This window comes from Betta splendens, chromosome 10, assembly GCF_900634795.4.
Source record: "Betta splendens chromosome 10, fBetSpl5.4, whole genome shotgun sequence".
NCBI lineage: Eukaryota > Metazoa > Chordata > Actinopteri > Anabantiformes > Osphronemidae > Betta > Betta splendens.
In genome coordinates, this window is record NC_040890.2 from 16,085,188 (window position 1) to 16,112,302 (window position 27,115).

The 27,115-nt window shown below is 45.6% G+C and overlaps 4 protein-coding genes across 6 annotated transcripts; 3 read left to right on the top strand and 1 right to left on the bottom strand.

The window, feature by feature from the left end:
- The first annotated feature begins 494 nt into the window (after positions 1-494).
- On the top strand, positions 495-9,601 carry gpc2 (glypican 2). The gene is made up of 11 exons (XM_029164765.3): positions 495-988; positions 2,466-2,624; positions 3,583-3,717; positions 4,329-4,504; positions 4,641-4,721; positions 5,054-5,219; positions 5,565-5,695; positions 6,162-6,308; positions 6,819-6,955; positions 7,093-7,265; positions 7,342-9,601. Exons 1-11 carry the CDS (start codon positions 811-813, stop codon positions 7,611-7,613), a joined length of 1,755 nt encoding a protein of 584 aa, XP_029020598.1. The 5' UTR covers positions 495-810; the 3' UTR covers positions 7,614-9,601.
- A 55-nt stretch (positions 9,602-9,656) lies between these two features.
- LOC114864108 (integrin alpha-6-like) lies at positions 9,657-15,702 on the bottom strand. The gene is made up of 25 exons (XM_029164762.3): positions 15,158-15,702; positions 14,949-15,070; positions 14,456-14,535; positions 14,104-14,374; positions 13,889-14,017; positions 13,603-13,816; positions 13,342-13,538; positions 13,149-13,237; positions 12,939-13,066; positions 12,745-12,834; positions 12,599-12,663; positions 12,382-12,527; positions 12,159-12,302; positions 11,941-12,062; positions 11,711-11,867; positions 11,516-11,599; positions 11,366-11,445; positions 11,201-11,275; positions 11,023-11,125; positions 10,748-10,924; positions 10,556-10,657; positions 10,367-10,477; positions 10,176-10,280; positions 9,968-10,093; positions 9,657-9,877 (listed from the first exon to the last, which is right to left on the bottom strand). Exons 1-25 carry the CDS (start codon positions 15,328-15,330, stop codon positions 9,797-9,799), a joined length of 3,171 nt encoding a protein of 1,056 aa, XP_029020595.1. The 5' UTR covers positions 15,331-15,702; the 3' UTR covers positions 9,657-9,796.
- Positions 15,703-18,942: 3,240 nt separating this feature from the next.
- Positions 18,943-21,933, top strand: LOC114864111 (uncharacterized). Of its 3 annotated transcripts, none has more exons than XM_029164766.3 (6): positions 18,943-19,069; positions 19,213-19,551; positions 19,630-19,971; positions 20,548-20,682; positions 20,787-20,851; positions 21,651-21,933. In XM_029164766.3, the coding sequence occupies exons 1-6, from the start codon at positions 19,027-19,029 to the stop codon at positions 21,768-21,770; spliced, it is 1,044 nt and encodes a 347-aa protein (XP_029020599.1). In that variant the 5' UTR covers positions 18,943-19,026; the 3' UTR covers positions 21,771-21,933. The 3 variants fall into 3 exon arrangements, with proteins under 3 accessions (XP_029020599.1, XP_029020600.1, XP_029020601.1); XM_029164767.3 differs by having other exon boundaries at positions 20,548-20,655; XM_029164768.2 differs by having other exon boundaries at positions 20,548-20,668; positions 21,651-21,770.
- Positions 21,934-24,229: 2,296 nt separating this feature from the next.
- LOC114864980 (immunoglobulin superfamily member 8-like) lies at positions 24,230-25,798 on the top strand. The gene is made up of 5 exons (XM_029165988.2): positions 24,230-24,297; positions 24,374-24,703; positions 24,819-25,154; positions 25,247-25,344; positions 25,748-25,798. Exons 1-5 carry the CDS (start codon positions 24,255-24,257, stop codon positions 25,796-25,798), a joined length of 858 nt encoding a protein of 285 aa, XP_029021821.1. The 5' UTR covers positions 24,230-24,254.
- The last annotated feature ends 1,317 nt before the right edge of the window (positions 25,799-27,115 follow it).

Consider the following 27,115-nt stretch of genomic DNA (forward strand, 5'->3'; position numbering starts at 1 on the left):
TTAAACACTAGTCTGACACAAAAGCCCTGAAAGGGATTAGACCTCAATTAATTATATAAATCACAGTTTTCTTACTTACTATTGTCCACAGTACAAGGCATAAAATTTGTGTTAAATCGTCTAACAGTAGCAGACATTAGAAGCAATAATAATATTTACATATGAAGTACAGAGGTTACTGCTGGTGTTTAGCTTTTCTTTTTGTCCATCATGCTGCTGCTGTAAACACAAGAATTTCCCCATTGTGGGATTAATAGTCATATCCTATCCTATTCTAACCTATCCAGAACCAGGCTCACACAAACTAACATAGATGGTGTATCAACACAGCAACAGAACAGAGGCAACCAAGAAAACAGTACACAATCGTCGCAACTGAACACATTATATGAGTCACCGGTCAGTCAGGACAGAATAAAATCGAGTCGTTAATTTGCATTTATTTTGAAAACATTGCGTTCCGGTGTTCCGTTCGTTAATTAACACAACCTTGACGCAGGTTGCTGTAGGATGCTGAGGGACGGGAGTGCCCCATCCACACTCCCTTTACGTACCACAGCGGATCCCCCAGGAAGGACAAATTAACTGGCCACGGTCGATGGAAACATGTGTAATTAAAAAAACTACGTCCGGATGAATCTATTCTTTGTACTTATCAGGAGACAGTGACTGTTTTAAACCACTGACGATTTTGGATACTGCTCTTACTTTTTAACCGGCCAGGCGTTCATTCATTCATTCATTCATTTCTAACCTGCTGCGCCCGGTCTCGTTTTATATAACGCTCCCTCCACCGACCCCTTTCTGAGGATGGATGCCCAGCTCTCTCTCCCCAGGTATCCGCTGCTGGTGCTACTCTGTGCGGTCGCCGCTCTGCCGGGGACCCGGAGCCCCGTGGCTGCTGCGGTGAGGAGCTGCGCCGACACCCGGCAGGTGTACGCGGAGAAGGGGTACAGCACTGGCATCGCTCCGCTGACTCAAATCTCCGGTAAGACTTTGCTGCCAGGCTGTTGGGACGAATCACACAGGCAGACAGCTGTTGGGACATGATAGGAAGTGTGCATTTGGAAAGAAGTGGGAATTAAATGTTCTGTGGAGCAGAGCAGCCACAGACTGTCTAAGATTTAATCACATAAAAATATTTGTATGCACATTAAGGTCAGTGTGAAATTGATTCTTAGCCTCTCAGATACTACAGGAAAGCATTCATATTAACTCCGGACACACAAACCACTGCAGGAAAGTGTTTTTGTGACTCAACGTGAAATTAAAAGTGGATGAAAAGTCACTAAGAACCAAAGACTCACAAAGAGCCTCGCCCCTAATTAGTCTTTGCAGCCTTGCCTACTGTTAAATCCCGGTTTATATCCATAGGCTCTGCTCATTGGTGATAATGTTATCTGCTGGGTGAAAATAAATGATGCCCAATCACAAACTATTGGCTTTTGGGTGAATTGGAAGTTTTAGTGAGGGGGTGTGAGGGAGAAGAGGAGGACGCCAGAGGTGATGGATATGTAAAAATGTGGCTGGTCGACCATGTGATGGAGCAAATGATGGAGCACCTGAGATTTTAGAGGCTTTGGATGTAAAGTAGTGGGATAATAAAAAGGCAGATAAGAAGCTTTCACTAGAAGTATGATAGGTTTGTTTAAATAATTGCAAAAGGTGTATTTTGTGCTGTGTCCAGCTCTTAATGTGAGTCACTGAGACAAGTGCAATATTGATTTATTTTGTGTGCGCGCGTGTGGTGGGCTCTCACTGACTGAGCCTTGGCTCACTGTCCCGTGGGCCAGGGGAGCAGATGGCTGGGAGAGTGAGGGATGAAGGGAGGCAGTTGAAATGGAAATAGAGGGATGAGAGACGGCTAATGGTGAGACGCGTGGGGAGAACAAAAGAGGCAGAGAGGAGCATCAGCGAGGGTGGAGTTGGGAGTGAGACTTTGGGCTGGTTCAAGCAGTAACTATCAGGATATAGTGGTACAGGGACAAACACAGACCACATTTCTGTGTGTGTGTGTGTGTGTGTGTGTGTGCGTGCGTGTGTGTGTGTGTGTGTGTGTGTGTGTGTGTGCTTGCGTGCGTGTGTGTGTGTGTGTGTGTGTTCCCCCCTCCCGGTGGTCGTTTGCATTTCATTACCTCTAACGTATCAAAGCCTCAACCTGGGCTGACAAAGAAAGACAGATTGGAGGTGAATTATTCATGCAGGCAAATTACAATTTTCTATCACAAGCACATGTTTGAGAATATTTCCCCACAGTAATGGAGAAGTGGAGGAATTGAGATTTTCATTAAAACATCTGCTCATTTATCCGATTTGTTTATTGATGAGGTATCAATTACTGCATATAGCTGCAGCTCGAGGCTGTTTGTATTCAGAAGCAAAGCAATCACACACATTTGTGCGCGTCTCCTTAAGTTGTGCAGTTGTGCTCTTTCTGACCTCTGGTTCCTGGCGCTGCCGTCCAGGTGAGCATCTGCGGCTGTGCCCTCAGGACTACACCTGCTGCTCCAGTCAGATGGAGGAGACGCTCGCCCTCCAGAGCGAGAGGGACTTCCTCAAAGCCGTGGAGGACAACAGCCAGTTCCTTTTGACCACTTTCACCCAGAGACACCGGCGCTTCGACGGTGAGAGGCTGAGTCATTCGCATGTTCATTGGGAACATTAACTGGTGTGAAATGCGGCTAAGAATTGTTCTCTTGGAGCCACAGTTGGTACATTTGAAGGCGAGGTGGACACAAACTGGAACCAGCTCGTCCTCCTCCCTCACCCACTCTCTCTGCAGAGCTCGCAGCACATGAGTGACAGCCGACCTCAACTTATTCAGGATCTCTGACTGCTCACTTCCTCCCACATCATCAGAGCAGCGCATTCATATTGCAGAGATACTGGGCATGATGCTTATTTATGTTTAATCAGCGGGTTAGTGCTGGATGAGAACATTAAAGTCCCACTCCAGTGATTTCAGATCTGCAGTTTCATGAATCTGCTGGACTCCGGGGAGAGAGGATGAAGATGGAGGACAGCAGCTCAGCGGCCACTTCATGAGACACACCTGAACGGTGTAACTCTGCCGCACACTGTCTCTCAGTCAGAAAGGCGACTGTGCAGGCTCAGACTTCGCAGAGCTTCCGTTGCCCGCGGTGAACAGAGCACGGAGTCCTTCCTCGGCGGCGTTAGCGACCGTCTGCGTGCGAGAGAATTTAGCCCACGTTGTCTCTGTGCTGCGCCTGCAGGTTTGTAGCCGGCGCCTCACAGAGCTGCATTTACACGTTCTCCTCCTACCTGCTGTGGACCGCTATCACCTTTTTTTCCTCCTGCTCATGCCTTTATATAATGTACATGATGAATCATTTAAAGACACTGAGGGAGTGGGATACTGCGTATGAGTCTCGAGGAGGGATTTTAAATAAAGTACATGCTGTTACACTCATTTACCAGCGCGAGGTTCTGATGTAACTGTAACCCTGAGCTGTTAATCTGGGAGGGACTGGCCGAGCACCTACGTAGGAACCGGCACTGGTATTAAAAGGAAATAAGTGGGTGCTGGAATCTTTTCTAACCCGCGTTCTTGTGTCTCTGCAGAGTTCTTCAGAGAACTCATAGACCTGTCTGAGAAGTCTATGAACCAGATGTTCACCAAGACCTATGGGCGCCTCTTCACGCAGAACGCACACGTCTTCCAGGAGCTGTTTGTGGAGCTTCGCAGATACTACTCTGGTTCGTTCAGTCCCATCGGCACCAACGTGCAAACGGATGTGCTCAGATGGACGCTAATGCCCATGGGTTTCAAATGGGTCAAACCTATACATAAATAAAATGAGGATCATCAGTCCACACTGCTGGTGCCGTAAATCCATGGTGGCTCTGAACTGCAGTAAAGAGGCTCTATTGTCTTTTGAGGTGTATTAAAACTCAGAGAACAATCGGGGGAAAATATAGACAGAGAAGAGGAGTCCCGCGGATGCCAGACTCCTTCTATTTGTGTTCTGGGTGGCTGTTTTGGCACGACAGCGGCTCGCTGGCGAGCTCCTCTGCGGGCTGTTGCTGCTTAGTCAACCTGCCTTCGTCTGCCAGACAGCATCTATGGCCAGTACGAGGCTGCGGGGTAGACGGCAGACTGCAGAGCCACAAATCCGTCTGGGGCTGAGTAATGTACAGCCACCAACCAGCGTCCGGTCACACTTAGGAAATACCATTTATCATTCGCACCCAGAATGCAGACATTGTAATATCTTAACAATTTAAAGCAGATTAAAAACAGAAGGATAGGGAAACTCATCAGAAGTGAGTGAGCTGAAGGACGCTAACAGTTCTGTCTCTGTCCACAGGGGGCAGCGTGAGTCTGATGGAGGTTCTGTCAGACTTCTGGTCCAGGCTGGTGGAGCGGGTCTTCTCACTGGTCAACCCCCAGTATCAGTTCAGCGAGGACTACCTGGAGTGTGTCAGCAAACACGCCGAGCAGCTGCAGCCTTTCGGGGACGTGCCCCGCAAAATGCGCGTACAGGTGTGTGTCCGGCATTCGAACAATGCGGAGGTGGCAGGAATGGAAAAGGTTTCATTTGAAATATTCTTAAACAGAACAGGATGGTGGGTTACGGTTACTGATGACCTTTTCTGTGGCCGTGTGGGTTTATATTCAGGTGTCCAGGGCTTTCATCGCAGCCAGAGCATTGTCTCAGGGCTTGGCTACTGGTCGGGACATTGTTAACAAAGCAACCAAGGTGAGTGGATCCCACTGCTGCACTCACTGTGTGTGTTTGTTTCAGCTGTGATGATTAATGCAGTGTGTTGATGCACCAGAACCGGACAGAGGAGCCAGAGGTGTTTGTCAGGTGTTTATTCTGCATGTGGAGCGAACCTAAAAGCACAAAGATGCTGCAGCAGAGCCAGTTAACAGGCTCCGTCCACAGGAAGCCGATTCTCTCATTTCAAAAGCAAACGAGGGCTCGTTATTAAAGCCAGTGGGCTCCCAGCGGGTGAATTAGGAGCTGCTCACGTGCGAGGTGTGTCGCGGGACTAATGACGGAGGCGCGGCCTCCTGCTGTCGTTGCAGCTGAGCGCGGACTCGGAGTGCGTGCGCGGCCTGATGCGTCAGTGGTACTGCCCGCTGTGCCGCGGCGCCCCCTCCCTGAGGCCCTGCCACCCCCTCTGCCTCAACGTGATGAAGGGCTGCCTGGCCAACCAGGCCGACCTGGACACCGAGTGGAACAACTTCGTGGGTGCGTGAGGCTGAGCGCACAGTGTCTGGGATGCAGCCACCGCTCCAGCGCCACTCATTCAGTTAACGCTTTCTTTTCCCCTAATGAATTCCTCCTCCATTAATCATTCATGCCTCTCCGCTCCTTCCTGTCTCTCCTCAGTCATCAAACACACGCGTCCCCTGCGTTATCTCTGTATCCTCTCACCTTTGATCACTCTAAACGCATTACCCTCATGTGCCCACTTCTGCAGCCACCACTCCCTCCACTGCATGGTGATGCCTGATGTCTGAGATTCCGGGGACACAAATCGTTCTTGTGATGTTGATCACAGTTTACAACAGGCCTCCCGTTGTCCTCTGTTAGATGCTCTGTACCAGGTTTCGGAGAAGCTGGAGGGGCCGTTCAACATGGAGCTGGCAGCCGACTCCATTTCCGTCAAAGTGTCGGAGGCGATCATGCACATGCAGGAAAACAGCGTCGCCATCTCCACGAAGGTAAGAAACGAGGCGCAGACAGAAAATGAAACAGGAAGTTTTTTCAAAAATGTCTCTCTCAGGATTCATTAAGGCTCCACCGCATAAAGGCGTTATATCATCCGCACTCATCAAAGCAATTTACTCAGGGCCATAATCTTGATTGTTTAAATTTTAATCTTCTTAATGAGACAACATGCAATAAAAACCGTCAGGAATTGAACACGGAGCGTGTGACAGCCTCGCGCTAGGATTAAAACATGGCAGACGTCCCAGGAGCTAATCCACCGCAGAGCCGCCCACATCTCACGGCTCGGCTGAAGCACTTTAATGAAAGCTTTAAAGCGGGTTCTCCTCTACAGTCGCACACAACCAGTTGCACGTATCATCCAACGCTCAGCTTTGTTCTGAATGAGGCCCAAGACTTGAATGATACGATGAAAACACAACGCACCTGTAATGGCCGTTGGCTGTGCTGTTATTTCAGGTGTTCCAGGGCTGTGGGAACCCGAGGCCGACCTCAGGGCGCAGCAAGCGCTCGCCCAAGGACCCGGGGGGCAACAGGAGGCCGTTCCGCACCTACAGCCCCGAAGAGAAGCCCACCACTGCCGCAGGCACCAACCTGGACCGACTGGTGAGGAAGGGGTTAAAATAGTCATCTGAGCTTTGGATGCTGGGGGATGATGGGTCTGAGCCCTGTGGTGAGTGAGTATGAGACATTATAGCCACATGTCCATAACCAAAACAAGAGAAGACGGTAAAACGCTGGTTAAAGCCGAGGGAAAATCTGTGGAGATCAGACCATTAATCTCAGTTTGTGCATCAGTGCGGTTTAATTAAAAATGACAAACATTTGCATTAGACACAGGCACAGAGCAGAACGTGTGGCTGAGTGCAAGCAGGGGTGTTGGAAAAAGAAATGAAAGCCAGCGCAGAGGAGAGATGAAGAGAGAGGCAGGTGTTCATACCTATTTATAAAACATATGAGATGCTGCAGGAAGGGACCCAGAAGCAGCGTTATATCAGTGTTTCACTCAACCCAGCCCATATGCTTCCTGCAACCATCACACCACACGCGGACCCTTTCAAAGCGGCTCTGACTCACCCCTGAGCACCCCCCCCCCCCCCTCCCGCCCCCGCGCAGGTCACCGAGCTGAAGGAGCGCCTGCGGCCCATGCGTGGCTTCTGGGTGTCCCTCCCACACACCGTCTGCAGCGACGGGAGCATGGCCGCCGACGTCACCAACGAGGACCACTGCTGGAACGGGCAGACCAGGGGGAGGTGAGCGGGATCAGGAGGGCTGGGGGAGCTATAGGTGTAACGTTATAGCTCTAAGCACAGCTGCAGCCAGATGTGCTGTGTTTAATATACATATGAATGGATCGTGAGGCGGTTCCACTGGGTTGTTCCACGCTCAGGTACCTCCCAGATGTGACGGGCGACGGGCTCGTCAGCCAGATCAACAACCCAGAGGTGGAGGTGGACATCGCCAAGCCAGATGTGAGGACCAGACAGCTGATCATGGAGCTGAGGGTAGCCACCAACAAGCTGAGGCACGCACAGAGCGGGCAGGACATGGACTTCATGGACAGTAAGGCTTCCTGCTGCTTCATGTGGACAGACTTTAGGCTCTTAGCTGGAACTGAACCTTCCGTCCCCTGTTGTAGGTGAGGAGGGCAGCGGGTCTGGGGGTGGGGATCACGGTGAAAGGTACAATGACGACTGGCCGGGCTACGGGCCTTACGCTCCACCCCACAACAACCCCCCACGTAACCCGGCCTCCAACCCCGCGAAGCCTCCACGGGTCCGAGAACGAAATGGCTCCAAGTGGAACAGGAACAACGGACGGACTCGATCTGCCGGCGGCCAACTCGCCCTCTCCTTGTTCCCTTTGTTGTCTCTGCCTGTTGTGGTCACTCTCGCCCCCATGTGGAGATAGCTGGTCATTACACGCGTGTGTACCAGCCACTATTAAGCACATAATGGAGAAAAAACACCCCAAAAAATAAATCATTCCACTTGGTTACACCAGCAGAAGACAGACAAAGCAGGCTAATCCAACAATCAAAACCTGTTTAAAGCACAAAATTATTTTGCCACAATGGAAATGACCAGGTATTGATGTTTTCTGAGCCATTTGGAGACGTCAGCTCATTGATGCGGTGCACAGCGTTGAGGCGTAGAGCTGATGGCCTTATGGTTTAGTGGTTTGTGACGTAGAGATTTGCTTTGCCAGTTAATTACTGTGCAGCTTCAGTGAGCGGCTGATGTGATCAGACTGTGTTTGTTTGCTGCCTTTCTAGTTAAATTAAGTCTAATTGGTTCGGTCTAATTAAGTCTTTTGGTCTGGTTGTGGACGTTCATTAGGCAACAAGATGCAATTAACTTGCTTAATTACATCTTTGTATTTCGGCTTGGAAACGTACAAAAACACTTAAAACCAAACGGGGCTTACATTGAATGTATTTAAGCTCAAATTAATTTTGGGTTATTGAGTATGAGGAGGTTCATTGTAATATACTGATGCTTTTAATTTATTTGTAATGTTATATTTCATGGTTATGATTTTTAATACAGTTTATGTGTTTGGGTGTTTGTCTTCAACTTTCTCTAGCTAAAAAAGAAAATTCAAGTTTTACTTAATTACACTATTTACCATCATTTTACGATATCAAACCAATCACAACAACACATCAACATCCTGGGCCCGAGACCAGCTGGTTATTCTGGTGATTTTAGTCTTAAGGAGCGACGTGTGTGTTTGTAAGGTGGTTTCAGATTGTCTGTCGTATGTCCTGGTTTCAATGTACAAATATGCCGAGAAAGTGTTGGGATGTTTTTAATAATGTGCTTTTCTACTTATTTTACCTAAAAACAAGAAATGATGATGAAAACGATGCCTGAGCTCATGATGTGACGTAAAATAAGACTGAATGCTGTTGAGAGCCAAGAAGCGGTGAATCTTATTTTTCAGATGCTGAATGTTTTTGAATGTGTTTAGACAAAAATGAAATCAAAGATTTTTTTAGGAAGATCAAAAAATTAATTTGTGAGAATCTCATCATCCAGTAATATAAGATACGATGAACCGAGTAGGGTGAGCTCAAAGCAATAGGTCATTTTGGGAAAGAAATGCCTTAGTTTTTTTTATTTTATTTTATTTTTCCTCTGAATTAGAACACTGAAACTGCTCTGATGTCTGCATGATTTTGTATGAAGCTGCAGCCAGTAGCTTGTTAGCTTAGCATAAAGACGTGAAAAGGCACCAAACAGCCTCTATGCTAACAACAAATTCAGCCTGTGAAGTTGAAAAATGAACGTTTTATACTGTGTCCTGCTTCATTCATTTATACAAAAGCTGAAGTGTATATAGAACAAAAAACAGGCTGCTCGCTGCAGTTTGAATCACGTTCCAGCACATTTCTACTAAGTTGATGGATGTAATGAAAACTTGTCTTATTGTACCTGTACAATTCCACAAATCGCAAGACAGGGGTTTTATTCCAAAACGTATCATTTTCTGTCAAAAGATATACAAACTTTGATCTATTTATCATAATTCAATCAACACATTTAAGTATATGACATTAAATAATAAGTGAATGCTAACTTAAATGATCAGAGTTGCTTAGATGATTTTGGAATAAAACCCGTTCATGTCCACCTTCACCACAAACCCACTATTATCCTCCACAGCTACAGCTAAAGCGTTCCAGTGTTTCAAGGCAGCATCATGATGATCAGCATCAGGTCGGGAGCTGGTTGGTTCATGTAGATTGTGTAGCTCGACCTGTGTTCTGTTCCCACGACTCGCACATTCTTGCACATTCTTCATGATGAAAGCACAGCACAACGTTTTCCATGTTGTAACAGTTTTTTGGTATCTAACAAGTGATATTTTCTGCTTCAATAAAAAACTAAACACTATCTTGTGTTTAAATTTATTTTTTTGTTCTTACAAAACCAGTTGAAACAAGGGACCAATAAAAAAACAAGACATATTTTAACTTAACACATTTGCAGCCAAAATAAAAATAAAAAATGCTGCAAGAAGTGAATGATTTATAATTAGAAACACTGTCATCTGCATTGAAGACCTGCGTCAACCCACCAAGAGGCCATTCATCCTTTGAGTGGAGCGGTCTCTGTGTCCTCAGAACGTGAAGGTTTCTTGTTTACAGCAAGAAGGTCAATGCATCCACGCTGGCAGGAACAGAAGATGAAGGAAAATCAAAAATATTAGCACAAATATTATAGGAGTTATTCTCACGGAGCTAAAAAGCAATTTCTTACCTTCCACAATAAGACGCAAATGAACAGCAACAGCAGGAGCAGAGCAATGACTGTGAGGACGATTATCCACCAGGCTGTTCTCGTAAAGTACTTAGTCTTTCTCTCAAGAAACACAGTCAGTTTTACCTGCGAACATGTAAGTGAACAGCACACGATCAGTTTCCAAGAGAGAGGATAAAACGTCGCTTTTTGTAACTCATGCTGTTACCTTTGTTCCGGGCTTCTCTGTTTTCAGCCCAATGTTCTCTGGAGAGTTAGTTAAACTCAAAGTCGCATCCACAACAATGTCAACATAGTTCAGGGAGCTGTAATCCTATTAGGAGAAGGAACAAATGAGCGCTGGTCTACGTGTTGGGAGCGGCCTGGAAGCAGCAGGAGGAGACGCTCTACAGAACGTACCTCTGTGAAGGTGCTGTTCCACAGACGCGACTGCAGAACCACCACGGCGGTGCTGTCCAGGCCCAGCAGGGGGCAGCGCATCTCCACACACCTCAGGCCGTCTGTGCACGACTGGAACACAAACCGGGTGCTGCAGGTTGCTTTGCTTTGGTTGGTTTGTCTCTAGTGTCTCCCTAAATGAGATCTTACCAATGTTTTGTGTTTCCTGGAGTTCGAATGAAAGGTGAATCCATCAGTGAGGGCCTGATGTTCAGCTTCACGCCGGTTCCTCACGCTTGGTCGGCTCCAGCCCTTGAAATCAACATTATCACTTTATGTTGCTGGTGCTGCTTAAAGGGTCAACAGTGAGACACAGGCTGCACCTTCCTGGGTTTTTACTACCTTTACACTCGTGAGAGGGTTGATCTCATGTGCTGGTGAGCAGACGCTCTGCTGGACGCCTTCACTCTTGACCTGAGTCAAGTACAGGAGCCATTTTCCTGCAGAGTTTTCCTTTGGCCAGAAGATGCTCAGCGACACGTTGGCGAAAGATTCCAGTGGTCTGCCCAAATTAGTTATCTGTCAGAAAAAGAGAAAAGACAAACATTTATTAGTGTTTTTGTTTATGGCAAAATAGGAATTTAAAGCGATTCAAACAGAAACAGACAGGGTCTCACCCTGAATTCATATTTAAGCGGAGCTCCGATTTCCTCCACTGAGTTGATGGCACTTTCACCGATCACGCCTCCACCGAGGGACACTTGTGAGGGCTGAGCCAGGCTTAAAGGTCACAGCAACAGTCAGTCAAGTGTGAGCAAGAGCCAAAAGGCCATGAAAGCACCAGTCACTACCAACCCGTGCATTTGCAGCTGGAGCTCAAAAACCACCTTGGCCGACGCCTGCACCGCTCGTAGAGTCTGCTCACTTGTCCTGCATCACAGGGAAAAGGAGACGCATTAACTCACTGTCTCATTATTCGCCTGCTACTGGGCCGGTTTCCATTCGGTTCAGCCTGCTCACGTTTTAAGCTGCAGGGTGACGTCGACGCGCTTTGTGCTCAGTGAGATGCCAGATGTGGAGAGCACGACGTAAAAGGTGACCTGAGGCAAACACGGATCAGAGAGTGTGAAACCGCCGGCTCGGCAGCGGCGACGCTGAGCGCCTGCTCACCTCTGCGTCCGTCGGCAGCGGGTTTCCCAGCTCGCAGTCCACCAGCGTCCCCTCGTCGTTGGCCGTGCAGCTCACGTGTGTGTCCTGTGGGAACAAACGTCCACACAAACACTAGAGGACGCGCTCCCATTCATCCAATTATGTAGTTCTGCTCATTTGTGGGGGTTCGGCATCACAGTGGGCTCGTGCACTCACTGACTCCGCGCTGTAGACGACGGAGGCGAAGCGCAGAGCGTCCGGAAGCGCGACCGCGGCGTGACTCTGATGCGCATCGTCGCCGTTCCTGTTTGTCACGCTGATCTCCAAAGCCACGTCCTCCTCAGAGGGAGAGATGACGGCAGCTCCGTCCTCCCTGGAAGCACCGCGTTCGTCTGTGATGAGCACTAACTCAGCCTCATGCGAGGTCACGTGTGCTTGAACCTCACCTCACCGGGGATTTAAACACATCCTGGTCCCCGTGTGTGGTTCTGGAGCAGAACTTGTACTGGAGCTCCAGGTTACTCTGACAGACGTTGTCGCTGCCACAGCCCTTGTTGATCAGAATGATCTGTGAATAAGAAGTTAGAATAGGAGAAGACACGCGTATTTAAATAGCTCACGTCTGATTAAGTGGAAACAAACAAGCAGATGAGAAGATTCACACCTTGTCCACGGAGCTCATCCGCTGATAGACGTTGAGAACAGGAGTAACGCTGGGGAGATCCGAGGTTGAGCTGCTGGGACTGGAGCTCAGCAGAGACACGGAGACAGAGACGGGGATGCTCCGCAGCCTGTCCTTGAAATCGCGCTGTAAATAGAGAAATCCCAGTGAGACACTGATGGTGGGGCACACGGAGGACCGACTGACCGCTGCAGTGAGACGTTACCATGAGGCGGAGTTGAGTGTCCGTACACACTTCTCTGCCCTGTCCCGGCAGCTCCAGCTTTCCTTGGGAGGAGCCCAGGAAGTCGACTCTGGGAGCCAGCCGCGACCTCCTCTTCTCTGCATCAGCTTCAAAGGTGAAGTTGAGCACTGAGAAGACAACACAGTTGGTAAGTGCTGCCAATGGTTCTTACAAATACAGTAACAACAATGACACTCACTGAGTTTGGGGCTGAACGATGTGGGACGAGCTGTGTAGGTGAAACACGCCTGAACTGTGAAGTAACTGTGAAGTTCGTGCAGAGCGGCGTTGGATTAAAAGTCAGTACGCTCGTACTTGGAAGACGGGAGTTTCTTATCATCTCACCATGTGCGTTTGTCACATTGCTCCTTCGCAACGTCGATTTCCTTTGGTTTGATCTTCAGAGAGCTGCTGACGCTGAGCACAGGCCGAGCTCTGTAACACGACAGCAGGTGTGTGGATGAAACCAGGTGAAACCGTCATTAATAGTATTTTTAGTAGTATAGTAGTACTGCATGTAGTGGTTTAAGTCAAATGACCTGTAGACAGAGACGGAGTCAGAAAGTGAACCGACGGCCAAATCCGGGTACTGGTTGTCGTCCACGTCCAGGTTTCCTGACAGAGAATATCCAAACAGGGTGATCTGCTGGGATCCTGGTGAGAGCACCTGAAGATGTGGGAGTGTGAGCGCGTCCTTTAATGTTGGAGTCTGAATACATGCTAACACACATTTAAGCTGGTGACCTCACCTGAGCCGGCTTCATGTGGATGCCCCCAGAGGAGCCATAGTAAAGGTAGACCCGACCAGAACCGTCGTACGGTGCCCCCACGGCCAGATCTGTTCACACAGGTGATTTTACATCCCTACTGCTCCAACTCCTTGGATTCAAACCAAACCTATGTCCTGACAGTTTAGTTGCCACATGAAATCAGATGCACAACCTGCAAAACCGTCCTGATTGAGGTCTCCCACACTTTCCACCGCGAGGCCGAACAGGGAGTCCTTCCACCCCTCGAGCCGCGTGGGAACAGCCTCCTCCCACCTCTGCCCGCGGCTGTTGATGAAGACGTAGACTGCTCCTCCAACCGACCCGTCTTTGACGAAGAACTGCGGCGCCCCCACGGCCAGGTCCTCCCACCTGAAGAGCAGCCTCATAGTAAACAGGCAGAGACAGGCAGTAGGATCACCATTAGTCCACCCACCCATCGCCGTTTAAATCCACCACTGCCACGTCGTAGCCAAAGGAGGAGGCCAGGCCCGGCCCAGACAGAACCAGCTCCACAGACAGACTTCTCTTGGCTGCTGGGTCGGGCCTGAGAAACGCCACCTGGCCGCTGAAGCCTCCTCTGGGAGCACCCGACACGATGGTCAGCTCCCCCTTCCTGAGCAGGGCCATGCCCGAGTCAATGGAGAAACCTGGAGGACACCCTCGCATTCAGACCACCGACCAAACAATGCATCCGTGCAGTGACCCGACCAGGAACTGACCCAGGTAGCTGTTTGTCTGCAGAGGAATGATGGTGGAGTCGAGCAGGTCGATGTCCCCGGTCTCACGAGGGTCCTCACTCAGGATCCTGGTGAGATCCTCGTTGTCCAAGAGCTCCATTCTCACGATTCCTTTATCACGCGTCAAAATGCACGGCATGAACGGATGTGATGTTAAACGTATCAACGTGAAACCTTCCGGTCCGGCCGGACGGTACCTTTCCACTGATAGGCACCAGGTGCTCCGAACAGCAGCGAGGCGTTGTCCTTGGCGAAAGCTGCTCCGCGTCCCTGCTGACAGTATGCGAACCAGTCGTGGTCCCTCCAACGTCTGCTCAGATGCTCCGAGTCACACACCACCCGCCTCCAGCTCCTCTCTTCTCTCCCGACCTTCAGGTCGTTTCCCAGAATGTAGCAGTGACCCGTCACCAAGCGAGGCACGCCTGGACCCGGGCTCGGGCTCCACTGCTGGTACCGATGAGCGCAGGACTACAAGGAGCGGTGTGAAAGAGACATAACTGCAGACTGACTCTTCAAAACACCTTCTAATCAGGCGTGTTTTTTCTTTACCATCACATTTTGCCCCGGACCTTGACTCGTCACTCTGACTCCCATCCACTGGCCGTTTATCCCTCTGCTGTCAAGAAAGTCTAGAAAAGCAACAGGGTCACTTCAGTGTTAGTGTAAGTTGGTGCAGTTTTAGATTGTGAGATGTAATCAGAGAGGCACAGCTGCTACATGAAGTGGGATTCCTACTATTATGGACTTTGAAGTTTACTTTTGGCGACATGTTACATAATTGGACCTGGCAGGTGCTTGAAAAGTGATTTGAAGCCTAATAACACACAAAGCTGAAGGTGTACTGTATATTTTGACAGGCTCATTTATAAATTAAACATTTGTTTATTGATTTAAAAAGAGTCAAATCCCTCATATTACTATTTGTATTTCAATGTACAACGCTAAGTTTAGTTCTAGAAGTGCTGAATTGTTACATCAAACATTTGATTGAACAAGTTGATTTTGGAAATTTTGCATGAAATTTCCATGCCATGAAACAAACCTTGACCGTCGAACTCAATGGGCCGACAGCGCCCAGATGTTGTAGCCAGGTCACACTGGTAAACAGCACCTGTCACATTCACCTGGTTCTGGAGTTTGGATCGAGGAGCTCCAACCAGCAACCTGAGGAGAATGACGCCGGTGGTGAGACGCGGGTTCACGGCACGACCACATTCACTCTTCAACTGGAATCAGACAGCTTTGACTCACAGGTTCTTTCTGGTTGGACTCAGCTGCTGGTGGAAGGCGACAGAAAACCCAAACAGGCTTCCTGGGTCTCCAGTCCTCTGCAGCACATTCTGGGTGTCCAGGTTGAAACCTGCAATAATGAGAGTGTGGAGCGTCCACACAGTCCACAGACACAGGTGCCGGTACGCTGCCATTCTGCTAAGTGAGGTTCTACAGTCCTCATGGCGTGACCCGTTCTGAGAGCACAGGGAGTGGGCAGCCTCATAGAACAGTGTGCTCAGTCAGGGTGTGGCGGACGTTTATCTTCTCTGTGAATATGCTGCACTGTTAGGACTTAACGACTGTAGTTAATATTTACCGAGTCTGCCCTGACCAAAGTGAATGAGTCAGTCCTCGAGTCTTCAATGTGGAGAGCCATAGCAGAAGAATGTGACTCTGACAGTCAGCAAATACATATACATCACTAAATATAGTTCATTTTACTGCAGTTGTTGCAATACCTTTTAATTAAACACCTGTACCGGTACAGATTTAGAAAACTATAAATCTGCTGACCCCACACACGAACTGTTCAAACTCCATCCCTCTGGCAGGCGCTGCAGAGCTGTGGCCACCAGAACCAGAACCAGAACCAGAACCAGCAGGTACAGAGTCAGCCTCCTCCCCCAGAGTGTGTCTGAGCTGAACTCTCCAATCACACAGAACAAGGAGTCAGTGCAGTAACCATGTGACAGTATATTAAGCCAATAATTGTAATAAATATGTAAAGAATTCATGTTTCATTCTAGCAGAGAGTAAAAAAAGACCAATTCCTTTCTTGTCCTATGCAAAATAAAGCTGATTGTGACTATTCAGATTTGAGGAAGTCACTACAGACTGCATCCCATGAAGGCCACTAATGAGGAGCAACGCCTGGTTTAGAGTGTTCCGCTAGGGGGCAGCAAAGTACCCAACATGTCACATTCACAGTTCTCCAGCGCTTCTTTGCGAAACTGCAGGAGATTACTCATCCCCATGAGTTGTGCTTTACAATTATATAATATCAGTGGTAGGAGATGTTGTGTAGTATCTGCATCACAATTGTGATGTAAATATAACAATGGAAACTGGTCAATTATAGTTTATGACACCTTGCTACACATCTAAACTCTGTATGACTTTAAGACTCTGCTGAATAAAAAAAACCCTTAATAAGTAAATAAATAAATAAATATAGGTTCTGTTTTTACTATTGTGCCAAACCAACCTGTTATTCGAGTCATCAGGCTACAATAACTCCACCCAACATCAAGCTCACAATGACGAACGGAAAATTCAGCAGCACTGTGGTTATGTGGTCTGACTGAGGTGTCAGTCCACAGGGGCTATTTCTGTTTTCTTTCTTGTTTCATGTTCAGGATTCTTAAAATTGAACACAGACAAGTGGAACTGAAGTCTGTTGTTGTGACAGCGTACAGGAGCAGATGCTGTGATGCTGCAGGCCATTAATGAGCGAGCGTCTCCGGCTCCGCCTGCTCCATGTCTCTGTGACCTCTGACCTTTAGGTTCACAGTAACCATCGAACCGTTACACAAACCAGCCCCACTCATATTTGTAGGACGGCCCACGAGCACGTCAACGGCTCCAACGATCATTTTAAACAATGTGATGTTACGGAGGGGTTCAGGTGTATTTGCTCTGAACGTAGTCATGGAATAAGGTTTTTACAACTTCTTAAGAAATTTGGTGTCAAAAGTACTTTCCAATAAATCTTCAAGTTTGTATCACTATTGATCTTGTGTCCTTATGTTGCACAACCACAGATAATATTAAAAACAGAATTAATTACTATTCTAAAACAGCTGCTGTTTGAATGCAGTTGACTTGTACTAACCCACTGCATATCCAGGAAGTCACAGCTTTAAACTGAACTCCTTTGCTAAATTTAGGCTGTAACTTTTGCTACCTGAGCTACATATCCTGTTGATGCCCAGAGTCATGTACATTCTGAGTAAACACGGTTGGTGGTCTGCTGAAAGCGGAGAACTGGCCGGCCGCAGCCTACGTCTGCAGCTCAGCTGCTGCATGTGGCTTTGGTAGCGTTCAGTCACCGAGGTGTGCATGTGAAAATAAAGCCTTCTGTTCTACGTGATCAACGTCTGCTTCTATTTATGAACAGATGTCATGTTGATGTGATTTTGTTTCCATCCAATATTTGTTATAACGTTGTAATCGTAATAATTTTGTGGGACAGTTGTGGTGTTTTGTCAGCTGTGGCAGCTGATGATGAACAGGGCAAATATACGAGGTTTTAGGTTACAGTATGTACAAATGAAGTGGGCTTGTAGATGATTGTCGGGTGCACAAAACAACACAAAACTACCCACACAACTGCTTTTTTGGAACACATTCTTCTCTGACATCTGAGCTTCCAGTGAAACTCAAAAAGTCAAGAAAGACAAAGATGTGTTACTTTCAACACACTGTGTGTACGTAACAGTGTTTGTACGAGTTCCTGAGATGAGTAGACGGCCGTCGGCTCTGAAGTGGTGAGAGCAGCCATGAACACGTCTGTTAGCTTTTATCATCCGCACTGGCTACAGGGGACAATGAATGAATGGAGCACCACATTTACTGAACAGAAGCAAGTTGAAGGACTTGAATGAATATGGATGTGTAACACATGACGTCACTCCCAACACCTTAGTTTAACTGCTTAGTCCTGCTTTTGGTTCGGTTTAGGTAAGAAAAGCACATTGGATGGTTAGCTAAAGCCTCAAGTTAGTTCTAGCCCTGTACAAGCCTAATGTATTGGTGATCTCTGAGCTAGACTGAATTGCAACTAGTACCAGCACGGCACCGGACTAGAGCCTCGGAGCAGTAAGGCCCCGTGGGACTCAGACTGGGCCACTAAGACCCAGGGCAGGAGCACAAACTGGACCTGAGGTTGGGGTTGGAGTGTGGATTCATAACAAAAGTCATCTCAAGGCACTTTAAAGAAAAAAGGTTTAAGAGATCAATAAACAACTGTATAAAGCCAACTAAAATAACTAATCTGACCAATGAAATAATCTACAGCACCACTGGCCACAAACACACCCATCTACATGGCTACAAAAATAGCATGTGTCTGCCACAGTCGGCTGCATTGCATTTGTGTGGGTGGCTGAATAGAGGATGAACATTCCTGTAGCCCATGCTAGCTGCTGATGGCCACATGCTACATTTTAGTTTCAGTCATGAATCTTGAGCAAACTGTGCCGTCTTCAGGGATTAATTATCAAATTGGGAAAATGCTAACTGACTGTAAATGTAGCAATACCTCACTGAACAAATACTTTAACAATAGTGTTAGCAGGAAATACTGTAAGATCATTATTGTAATCATTATTATGAGTATTATTATTATTATTATTATTATTATCATCATCATCATGTAATGTTCATTCTGCTGGAGTTATTTTTTGCTTGTTATATTTTTTGGCATTTTAATCGTCATCAACACACTATTCATACATTTAAAACTAATTATAAAAGTAACAAGTAAATACAATTTCATTTATTTCTGTTTTGTTGTATTTTAGTTTGTTTATGATTCAGTTGGTTTACTTTGTCTTGTAATTGATCAATATAAAAACCAAAGATATACAATAAATATATAAATAATAATATATAAAATATTTGATTAAAAAATGTATTTTTCAGACTTTATTAAATCTAGGTTGAGTTATTAAGTAGTCTGTGAAAAATTGATTGATTGATGGAAAATGGGTCATCAGCAAAATTTCGCAGGAAGTGCATTTCAGCCAATGACGAAGATTTTCACAGTGTAAACCTTGATAACCTTGTGACTAAAACTTCCACCTGAGTGGGAAGACATCAGTTGTGCAACAGAAAGCAGGGGCACCACAATGATCGTGAGACTGGCTGCTTTGATTCTTTTGAGCACTTTGTGTGAGTACTCAGTACTGAGCGTGTCTGCTGAAGGATGTGAGCTACTGTAACTTACCAACATCAATTTGTGTTGAAGGGTGAGTGTTTAACAGGCATTTTGTGGTTGTGATCGCCTTGTTACTCTGTTTGTCTCTTTGTTCTAGCTCACACCCAAGATGTTCCTGAGCAGATGCTTCTCGTTGTGGCTGAATCTGGTCAAAATCTGACTCTGACATGTACAGTCACCGACACTGAATTTGGGATGTTCTACTGGTATAAACTGAACTTCGGGTTTATGGTCCAAACTGTTGCTTCAGGAACATTTAACACAGCATCACTTCAAGGACAGTTTGACAACTCAAGATTCACCTTCTCAAAGTCAGACGCTCAGTTTTTTCTCCATATCAGAAATGTGAGCAAAGCAGATGAGGCGACGTACTTCTGTCAAGCTGGAACCTCGTACACCATGAGGATGCTTAACGGCACACTCCTGGCAGTGAACGGTAACGCCAGACCATTCAGTGTCTCTCTTTGTGTGACCGTTAGGTTCATGTGATTTTGTCCTTATTTGTGAATCACAGATAAAAAGCTGCAGGAACCAAACTACGTGCTGCAGAAACCAGACACAGTCTCCGTGGGTCCAGGAAGCTCAGTGACTCTCCAATGTTCAGTCCTGTCCAAGGAGGACGACAGAGACCAGTGTTCAGAGGAACACAGAGTTTACTGGTTCAGAGGTGGAGCCCACGGATTTAACCCAGGCTTCGTTCACACTCCGTGCACGGACGGAGAAGATGGAGGCAGAAGAAGCTGCAGTTACAGCTTCTCCAAAACCATCCAGGACTCCTCTGATGCTGGGACCTACTACTGCGCTGTGGTCACATGCACACAGATCCTGTTTGGAGAAGGAACAAACGTGGAGACAAGTGCGTCTAAAGTTTCAAAACGCTCTACATTCATTCATGTTTTGTTACTTTCTGAGCAAAGTTCTGAGAAAGACAGAAAAACAACAAAAAATCTTCAAATTAGACAAATTATCATGGGAGTTTTCTGTACAGTATCTGCCTTAAAAGGTCACAGGCCGGTGCATTTGATGAGAGCTCAGCAGGGCAACACCTCTGCACTCAGTGATGTTCTGCTGCCTCTGCTGCTTTTCCTCCCTTTGTTCTGCCTCTGAGCATTTGTTCTCTCCGTTTCCTGCGGTGGTCTCGGCCCCACGAGGCCCCTGCGCTTCATGCTTTAGAGTTCGAGTGAGCATGTGATGGAAACAGGAGCACCTGCCACCAAGTACAGACACGAGAGACAAGAACTACTACCGTAATATTTAACGTCATCCTGTTTAGATAGATACAAATCAGACCAGTTTAACATTCAGTTCATCGAGGTACAAGTTGACAGCCTAGAGATTAATATTTTTTACTGAACACTAGAGCGACTTTGTCGTAAACCAGTCTTGTAGATTGTTGAGTGCTAACGTGTGCCTTTGAATCTTTCACTTGCAGGACCTTTTTGGCCACTTCTAACACTTGGCGTACTTCTGGGCTGCTGTGTCATCGTCATCGTCTTCCTAATTGTCTCCAGAAAACAGAAAGTTTGTGAACCTTGCAATGGTTGGTTCCTCGCGTGCGTGTTGTTTCGTACGTCAACATTTTAGTCAGTGGGTTCAAGTTTACAGACATTAGAGTAAAACAATCTACTGAAAGGAGGCAACGCTTCATTCATGTGTCTCTCCTATCAACAGGAAACTCAGCAGCTTTGAGTCAGACTGAACAGGACAGAACAGCTGAAAATCAGCCAAGTGACACGGTAAATAACATCTAAACCACGACTACAATGACCTGTCTTAGGGAATTCGAGGTTTCCTGGCAGGAGCAAGGACTCACTGTCCACTACTAGAGTTTCATCAGCTCAGACGCTGAATCAGAGAGAATCAATCAGCTCAACAGCACCTTCCTCCATAAGCAACTTACAAGACCATAATCAGTTCAGTCCAGCTCATAATATTTATAATATTATAATAAGTCATCTCACGGCGCTTTACAGTGTAAGGTTTAGGGAACTGCAGAACATTAGCTTTGTAGAGAACCAGGGAGAAAATGAGCTCCCTAACAGAACCAGGCTAACTGTGTACAGGCTGGAGGCGGGCGGCCATCTGCCTCGACCGGAGCTCACCACAGGCCGGGAACAGAAAAGAGGCAGGCTGCCTCAGCCACTGGCTGCAGTCCCTGTCACTCACAGAGCTCTGCCTGCAAATGGTGACTAGAAACACATATGACACACGGAAATAGCCTCCAACAAAGTGTGTGCTGAATGTAAATGTAAATGTAAGTGTAATAGTGAGCAGGTGCTGAGCTCACGTCCTCTCTGTGTTTGGGTGCAGACAGCAGCGTTTAAGGGCTAATAAACATTGTGGTTGTAAACAGTCTAAGTCTCAAACCTCTTCTGACTTTGTATTAAACCAGACAATAATCTCAAACTTAATATTGTGAGCTGTAAAAGGTCTGTCTAGATGATATTGCCTCAGTTACAGTATGTTAGGGAATGGGGGCTGTAGTATTTCTTTCATGTACAATATATTTATTGCCCAATGTAACTCTCATTGCAGAGTGAGGAAACAGGCCCACTCAGCTACGTGGTGTTGGACTTCCCTTCGAGAAGACCTAAAAGACTGAGGAACAAGGTCGAGTTACCAGAGGAAAGTTTGTACGCTCTCATGAGAGACTGACGCCTGAAGTTCGGCCCTCATCAAGAAGATACGTACGGTTGATACTGTTAACAATGCTGTCAGATTACTTTAGTGCAGAGCCATTCTTTAAATTCATAAAAGATTTTTTCATTTATTTTGTAGTGTTATTGATTTACTTTGATTCCAAATTCAATGATAAATCCGCATACAGCATGTTTTGTATTTTGTTTTCTCATATTTATTTACCCTCATGTTCCTATTGTACAGTACTTGCATTGTACATGCAGTGGAATTTTGTAAAATTGTTTGTTTTTTAACTGCTTCATCCATAAAACAATGAATTTACAAAAGTGTGTTGATGAAGAAATTAAATTAATTTTGAATAAATAGAAAAAACGCAAGTATCTGCTTTACTCTATTGTTAATTTATGGAAACTGTTTGGTGCTGTATTAAATATAGAATATATGTTTTTCACACAGCCATGAGCATCAAAAAATACACTAGCAAAACACAAAATCACAAAAAAACGAACTTAAGCTAAAAGGTTTCCACTCAGCTGTTCTGTCAGGAGACACTATCCATCCATCATCTGAATGGCCCGTCTGGTAGCGGTCACATCTCAGCTGTCACTGGGTTCAGAGGCGGGTTCTCCCTGGACGAGGAACTGCTTTGGACGTTATCACGCCATTCAATGGTCATTATCAGTGGTTATCAGCCCATATGTATGGGCAGGTAGGTGCCCACCTACCTGCTGGCAGCGGTGAATAGGTGCAGTAGATTGTCAGGATATACTAGACGCTGGACCCACATGCACGGCTCAGACACACTTGGCGAAGGTAAATGAGGATTTATTCCCAGAGACAAAGTTCAGATCATGCAGGGTCATACACAGGTAGGCAATACCGAGTAGTACATAGGATCAGACAGAATCCGTGTCGTGGACAGGCAGGGTTCGTTAACCAAAAGAGCTCAGGATTACAGTACCGTTCCGTCAGAGGCAGGGTCGTCGTCAGACTAGCGTGCAGGGTCGTTACCAGACAGGATCAAGATCTAAGGCATACCAAGCAGACAGGGGCTAGACGGAATTGGGGCCGGTGGTCAGTAGCAATGTTTTCAACAACAAGGCTAGACTGAAGATACAAAACGCTGGAATGTGGTGGTTATCACTCAATCTGGCAAGGTACTGGGGTGAGAGGTGGTGCTTAAATGCTAGGTGATTGATTACTGAATGAGCTGCAGGTGTGGATAATGACCAGTAATGGCATGGAACAGCTGTGACATGACATTAACAGGAAGTCCTTTCACAATAATGGCGGAAGTAGACCCAAGACGTGACAGTAAACACAGCTGTGGTGTGAGTGGCAGGAAGTCCTTCAAAATAAAACCAGGGAATAGAACCAGACATTACAGAAAAGAAGGACTTCAAAATAAAACAAGGAGCAGGACCAGAAACTGTGACATAGGTCGCTGTCATCCATTCGTAAGGTTGATCACGGCTCGGATGATTTAACCAGCAGAGTCAGTAGGGGCGCTGTTGAGCGGTTGTTGTTTAGACGGGAGGATCAAAGTTTTTGATTTTGATTGATTAGTGAGCATAACTTAGCAAGCAGCTAGCTGTATTGTGTTAGCTAACTGTAACCCAAACCCCCCATCCGTTATCCAGCCCTAACCCTAACCACAATAACCTCTGAAGCTGCTGAACGTAGCAACTTAGCTAGCTGTTAGCTGTTAGCGAGTAGGTAGAGCAGGGCTGATAAGTTCTGATCAGCCCATTCGTTATGGGTGATAACATCCGAAGCGGGTGGACTCGTCCCACCCACAAAATTAATGCAATTCATTTACAAAAAGAAGATTTTTCAAAAATTGATTCAAACAAGAAGTAATCATTTCTTCTGTTGCGCATTGGGCATGTAAAACAAAGCACAGACCAAGACAAGACAGAAGAGGAAATGACCTTTTCATTCTTCTGCAGTTTGACCAACCACAACTGAACCACCTCCACCACCAGAAAAGCTGCTAACAGTGTCAAGATGCTCTACTCTGGGTTAAACCGCTCCTCCTTCACCAAGGATCTGAGTGCATGGGCTATTGAAGTAGATGAGCAGTGTTTTATGAGTAGTTACTTTATGTATATTATATTTTTTAGATTCAACAAACCTGTGACCCCTTACCTGAGTTTTACCTCATGAAGATTTGAACAGTTAGCAGCTTCTGGTACAAACAAAGTGCTGTACTCAAAGTAGTTGCAAAACTACTTAGTTGCACACACTTAATTTATTAATGCTTCCTGACAAATCATTCAGCTTTTCCTGACACCAAGCAGTCACGCTCATCATAACTTTAGCTATTTTACATATGTAGATTTTATGTCGGGTACCGTATGTTACAGGAAGTGTTTTTGAACAGATTGCGAACGGACCAATCAGATGTGTTTGTCAGGTTCCTCCTGTATTGTAGTTGCGCCACGTCGCCTCCTCTACTCATTGATGCACCAACAGCTCTCCCAACAACACACAGTCAGGATGATGGTGTTATGGGTTGTTTTACTGGTTCTACATCAAGGACGTAAGTGCTGCTTTAGTATTCAATAAATGACTTTGATGGAACTAAACTGTTCTAACTTTGTTTTCTCTTAACGCAGATGCACTGACTCCAGTCGTCTCTGTTCGTCCTGGTGAACCTGTAACTTTATCATGTGCTCTGACTAAAACTTTGATGACCAACAGAGAAGTCCAGTGGTACAGAAACAATGCTGGGGAGACTTTGAAATTAATAGTGAAGCTGCAGAAATCCTCCAAACCTGAGTATTCAGGAGAGATTTCTGAATCAAGACTAATGATAAACGAAGGTGATGATTTTATTAACGTGACTATTTTAAGTACAACTTTCCAAGATGAGGGCATGTATCACTGTGAAGTGAGGAAGTGGTTGGAAAAACCTGCATGGACTGGGACATATGTGCTAGTAAAAGGTAACAATGTTTCATGTTTTCATGAGACTTTGATGATAACTGCACTTTGTTAAAATGAAAATATCACAAATATCACATCTAACATGTTGCATTGAATATGTAAACTGTGACACAGGAAACAGTGAGAGGACGTCAGCGTTTTCTGTTGTGTCTGATCCAGTCCATCCAGGAGACTCAGTGACTCTCCAGTGTTCAGTCCTTTCTGCCTCTGACAACAAGTCGTGTCCAGGAGGTCCCAGTGTTTACTGGTTCAGAGCTGGATCAGACCAGTCTCCTCCAGGAATCATCTCCACTGATGGAAACAGTGAATGTGAGCAGAGATCTGACTCTGTGAAGAGCTGCGTTTATCGCTTCTCTAAGACCATCAGCTCCTCTGACGCTGGGACTTATCGCTGTGCTGTGGCCACATGTGGACAGATTTTATTTGGAGAAGGAACCAAACTACGGATCGGTATGATTTTGTGATCAACCACAGAAGTGTAATATGTTTTAATGATATACTGTCTGTCTAACATTTTTGGTTTCTTTTGCTTTCTTCTGTAGAATACAATAATTCTGAATTCATTGCACTGGTGATATTAACAGTCTGTTTGGCCATTTCTGTGACTGGACATGTTGTTTTCATCTGTTGCCGAAGTCCAGTGTGTAATCATTTAAAAGGTAACAATTTTTTTCATCAGATCATTTTCCTTTGTTCCACCGTGTCCTTGCTTTGTTTTGTTCTACTGTTGCACAGTCCTTCAAGTACTAATAACTATGAATTTACACATAACTACATAAAACTTACTAATCAGAATTACTGTGTAGTTTTAAATAAGTAATGGATCTGTAGCTCAAGAAACCAACAGAAGGCCGAGATTATGATTGATTTCCTGTGTGGTGCTTTGAGTGATTTGCGCAATGTAAAGCAATATTTACTGCTTTAATGTATTAAAAGTTGAAAATAATATATTTCTCTACGTAGAAATCTTATTATATACTGTATAGTCTAGTCTATATTTATCATACTGCCTTATGATTTGTTGTCCTTCACTAACAATTCAGATCCTGCTGCCGCACAACAACATAGAGGTGGTTGGAACAGTCAACAGGTAAAGAGTTTAATTATTGAATTACTGATTAAAACATGTCATGTTTTATGTAAACTATAATTTTATACATTTTGCTAGACAGAAGACAAGAACTGGGTTTATTCTACTGTCGTCTTCACTGTGGTGAAAACAGACGGTGGTGCCACAACACACCCAAAAGCAACAGGAAAAAAGAGTTTTCTGCTCTGAAGGCTCTTGGTTTAAAATTATGATTCAAGTCCATTTTATTGTTTTGTATTGAAGCCAAACGCAGCTGTACACATGATATATACAGATTTTAATGGTTACATGTTTTGTCTTTAGGTTAAGAAGTAGTTGAATGCATCATGTAAATGCTAATGCGTCAGTTTTTCTATGCACCATGTGTTGGTCTGCTTCCTGCATCAAGTGAAGCCTTATAGCAGCTGAAAAGCATCTTTGTTAATCTGTCAAATTTTATTAATGGAATGTGTTCAAGCTTTTTTGAAGTGTTTGCAATGGAACCTGTACATTTTAATGTTTTTCTATATACTGTAGGTATTGTATGAACAATCAATCAAAAGTTTATTCAAATACAATTGAACCATTAATTGTTTGTATCAAAGTGTTGCTGCTGTCTTTATTGTTGAGTTCTACTCCAATGTGCTAACATGGTAGACTTACCTTATTGGCCCCACAGAGAAGCATCAGAGCATAAACTGCAAGAACGGGAAAATCAAGACAGTTAAAGTTTAGGTATGACTTGACTTGATTCTTTTGTCTCAAACATCTTCAGGACCTTCTGTAAAACCAAAAATGTTGTTTTACTGAATTTCAACTGGATAACATAGGCTACAATAGAATAGAACCAAGTGGTACAATTGGATATCCATTTTTCAAAAACAAAAACACGGGAGGACGTGCAAAGTCCACACAACAGAAAGGTTCCAGTAATTGAACCCAGAACCTTCTCGCTTTGAGGCAACAGTGCTACCCCCCACACCACCGTACCACCCTATACAGTACAAGTAGATGTATACAGGATATTATTGATATACTTAAGGAGCTGGAGTTGCAATTTAAAAGATCTGAAAAACCACCTGACTCTTTCTCAATATATCTTTAGAACAGCTGTTACAAAACGCTAAAGACACACACAGATTGGAAATTTCTTGGCCACTAGTGGCCGATAGACCGTCTAGTGCCTCTTCCTGAAGATATTTAAAACCACTTGGCCAGCTCAACTGTGGCCAGACTGACTAAAAGAACCCAGATCCAAATGCAAGACATTACAGAGATAAATCACTTAATGGAAAACGAACCGGTTTTTCAATAAGTGTTGACCAAAATGACCTCAGGCAAT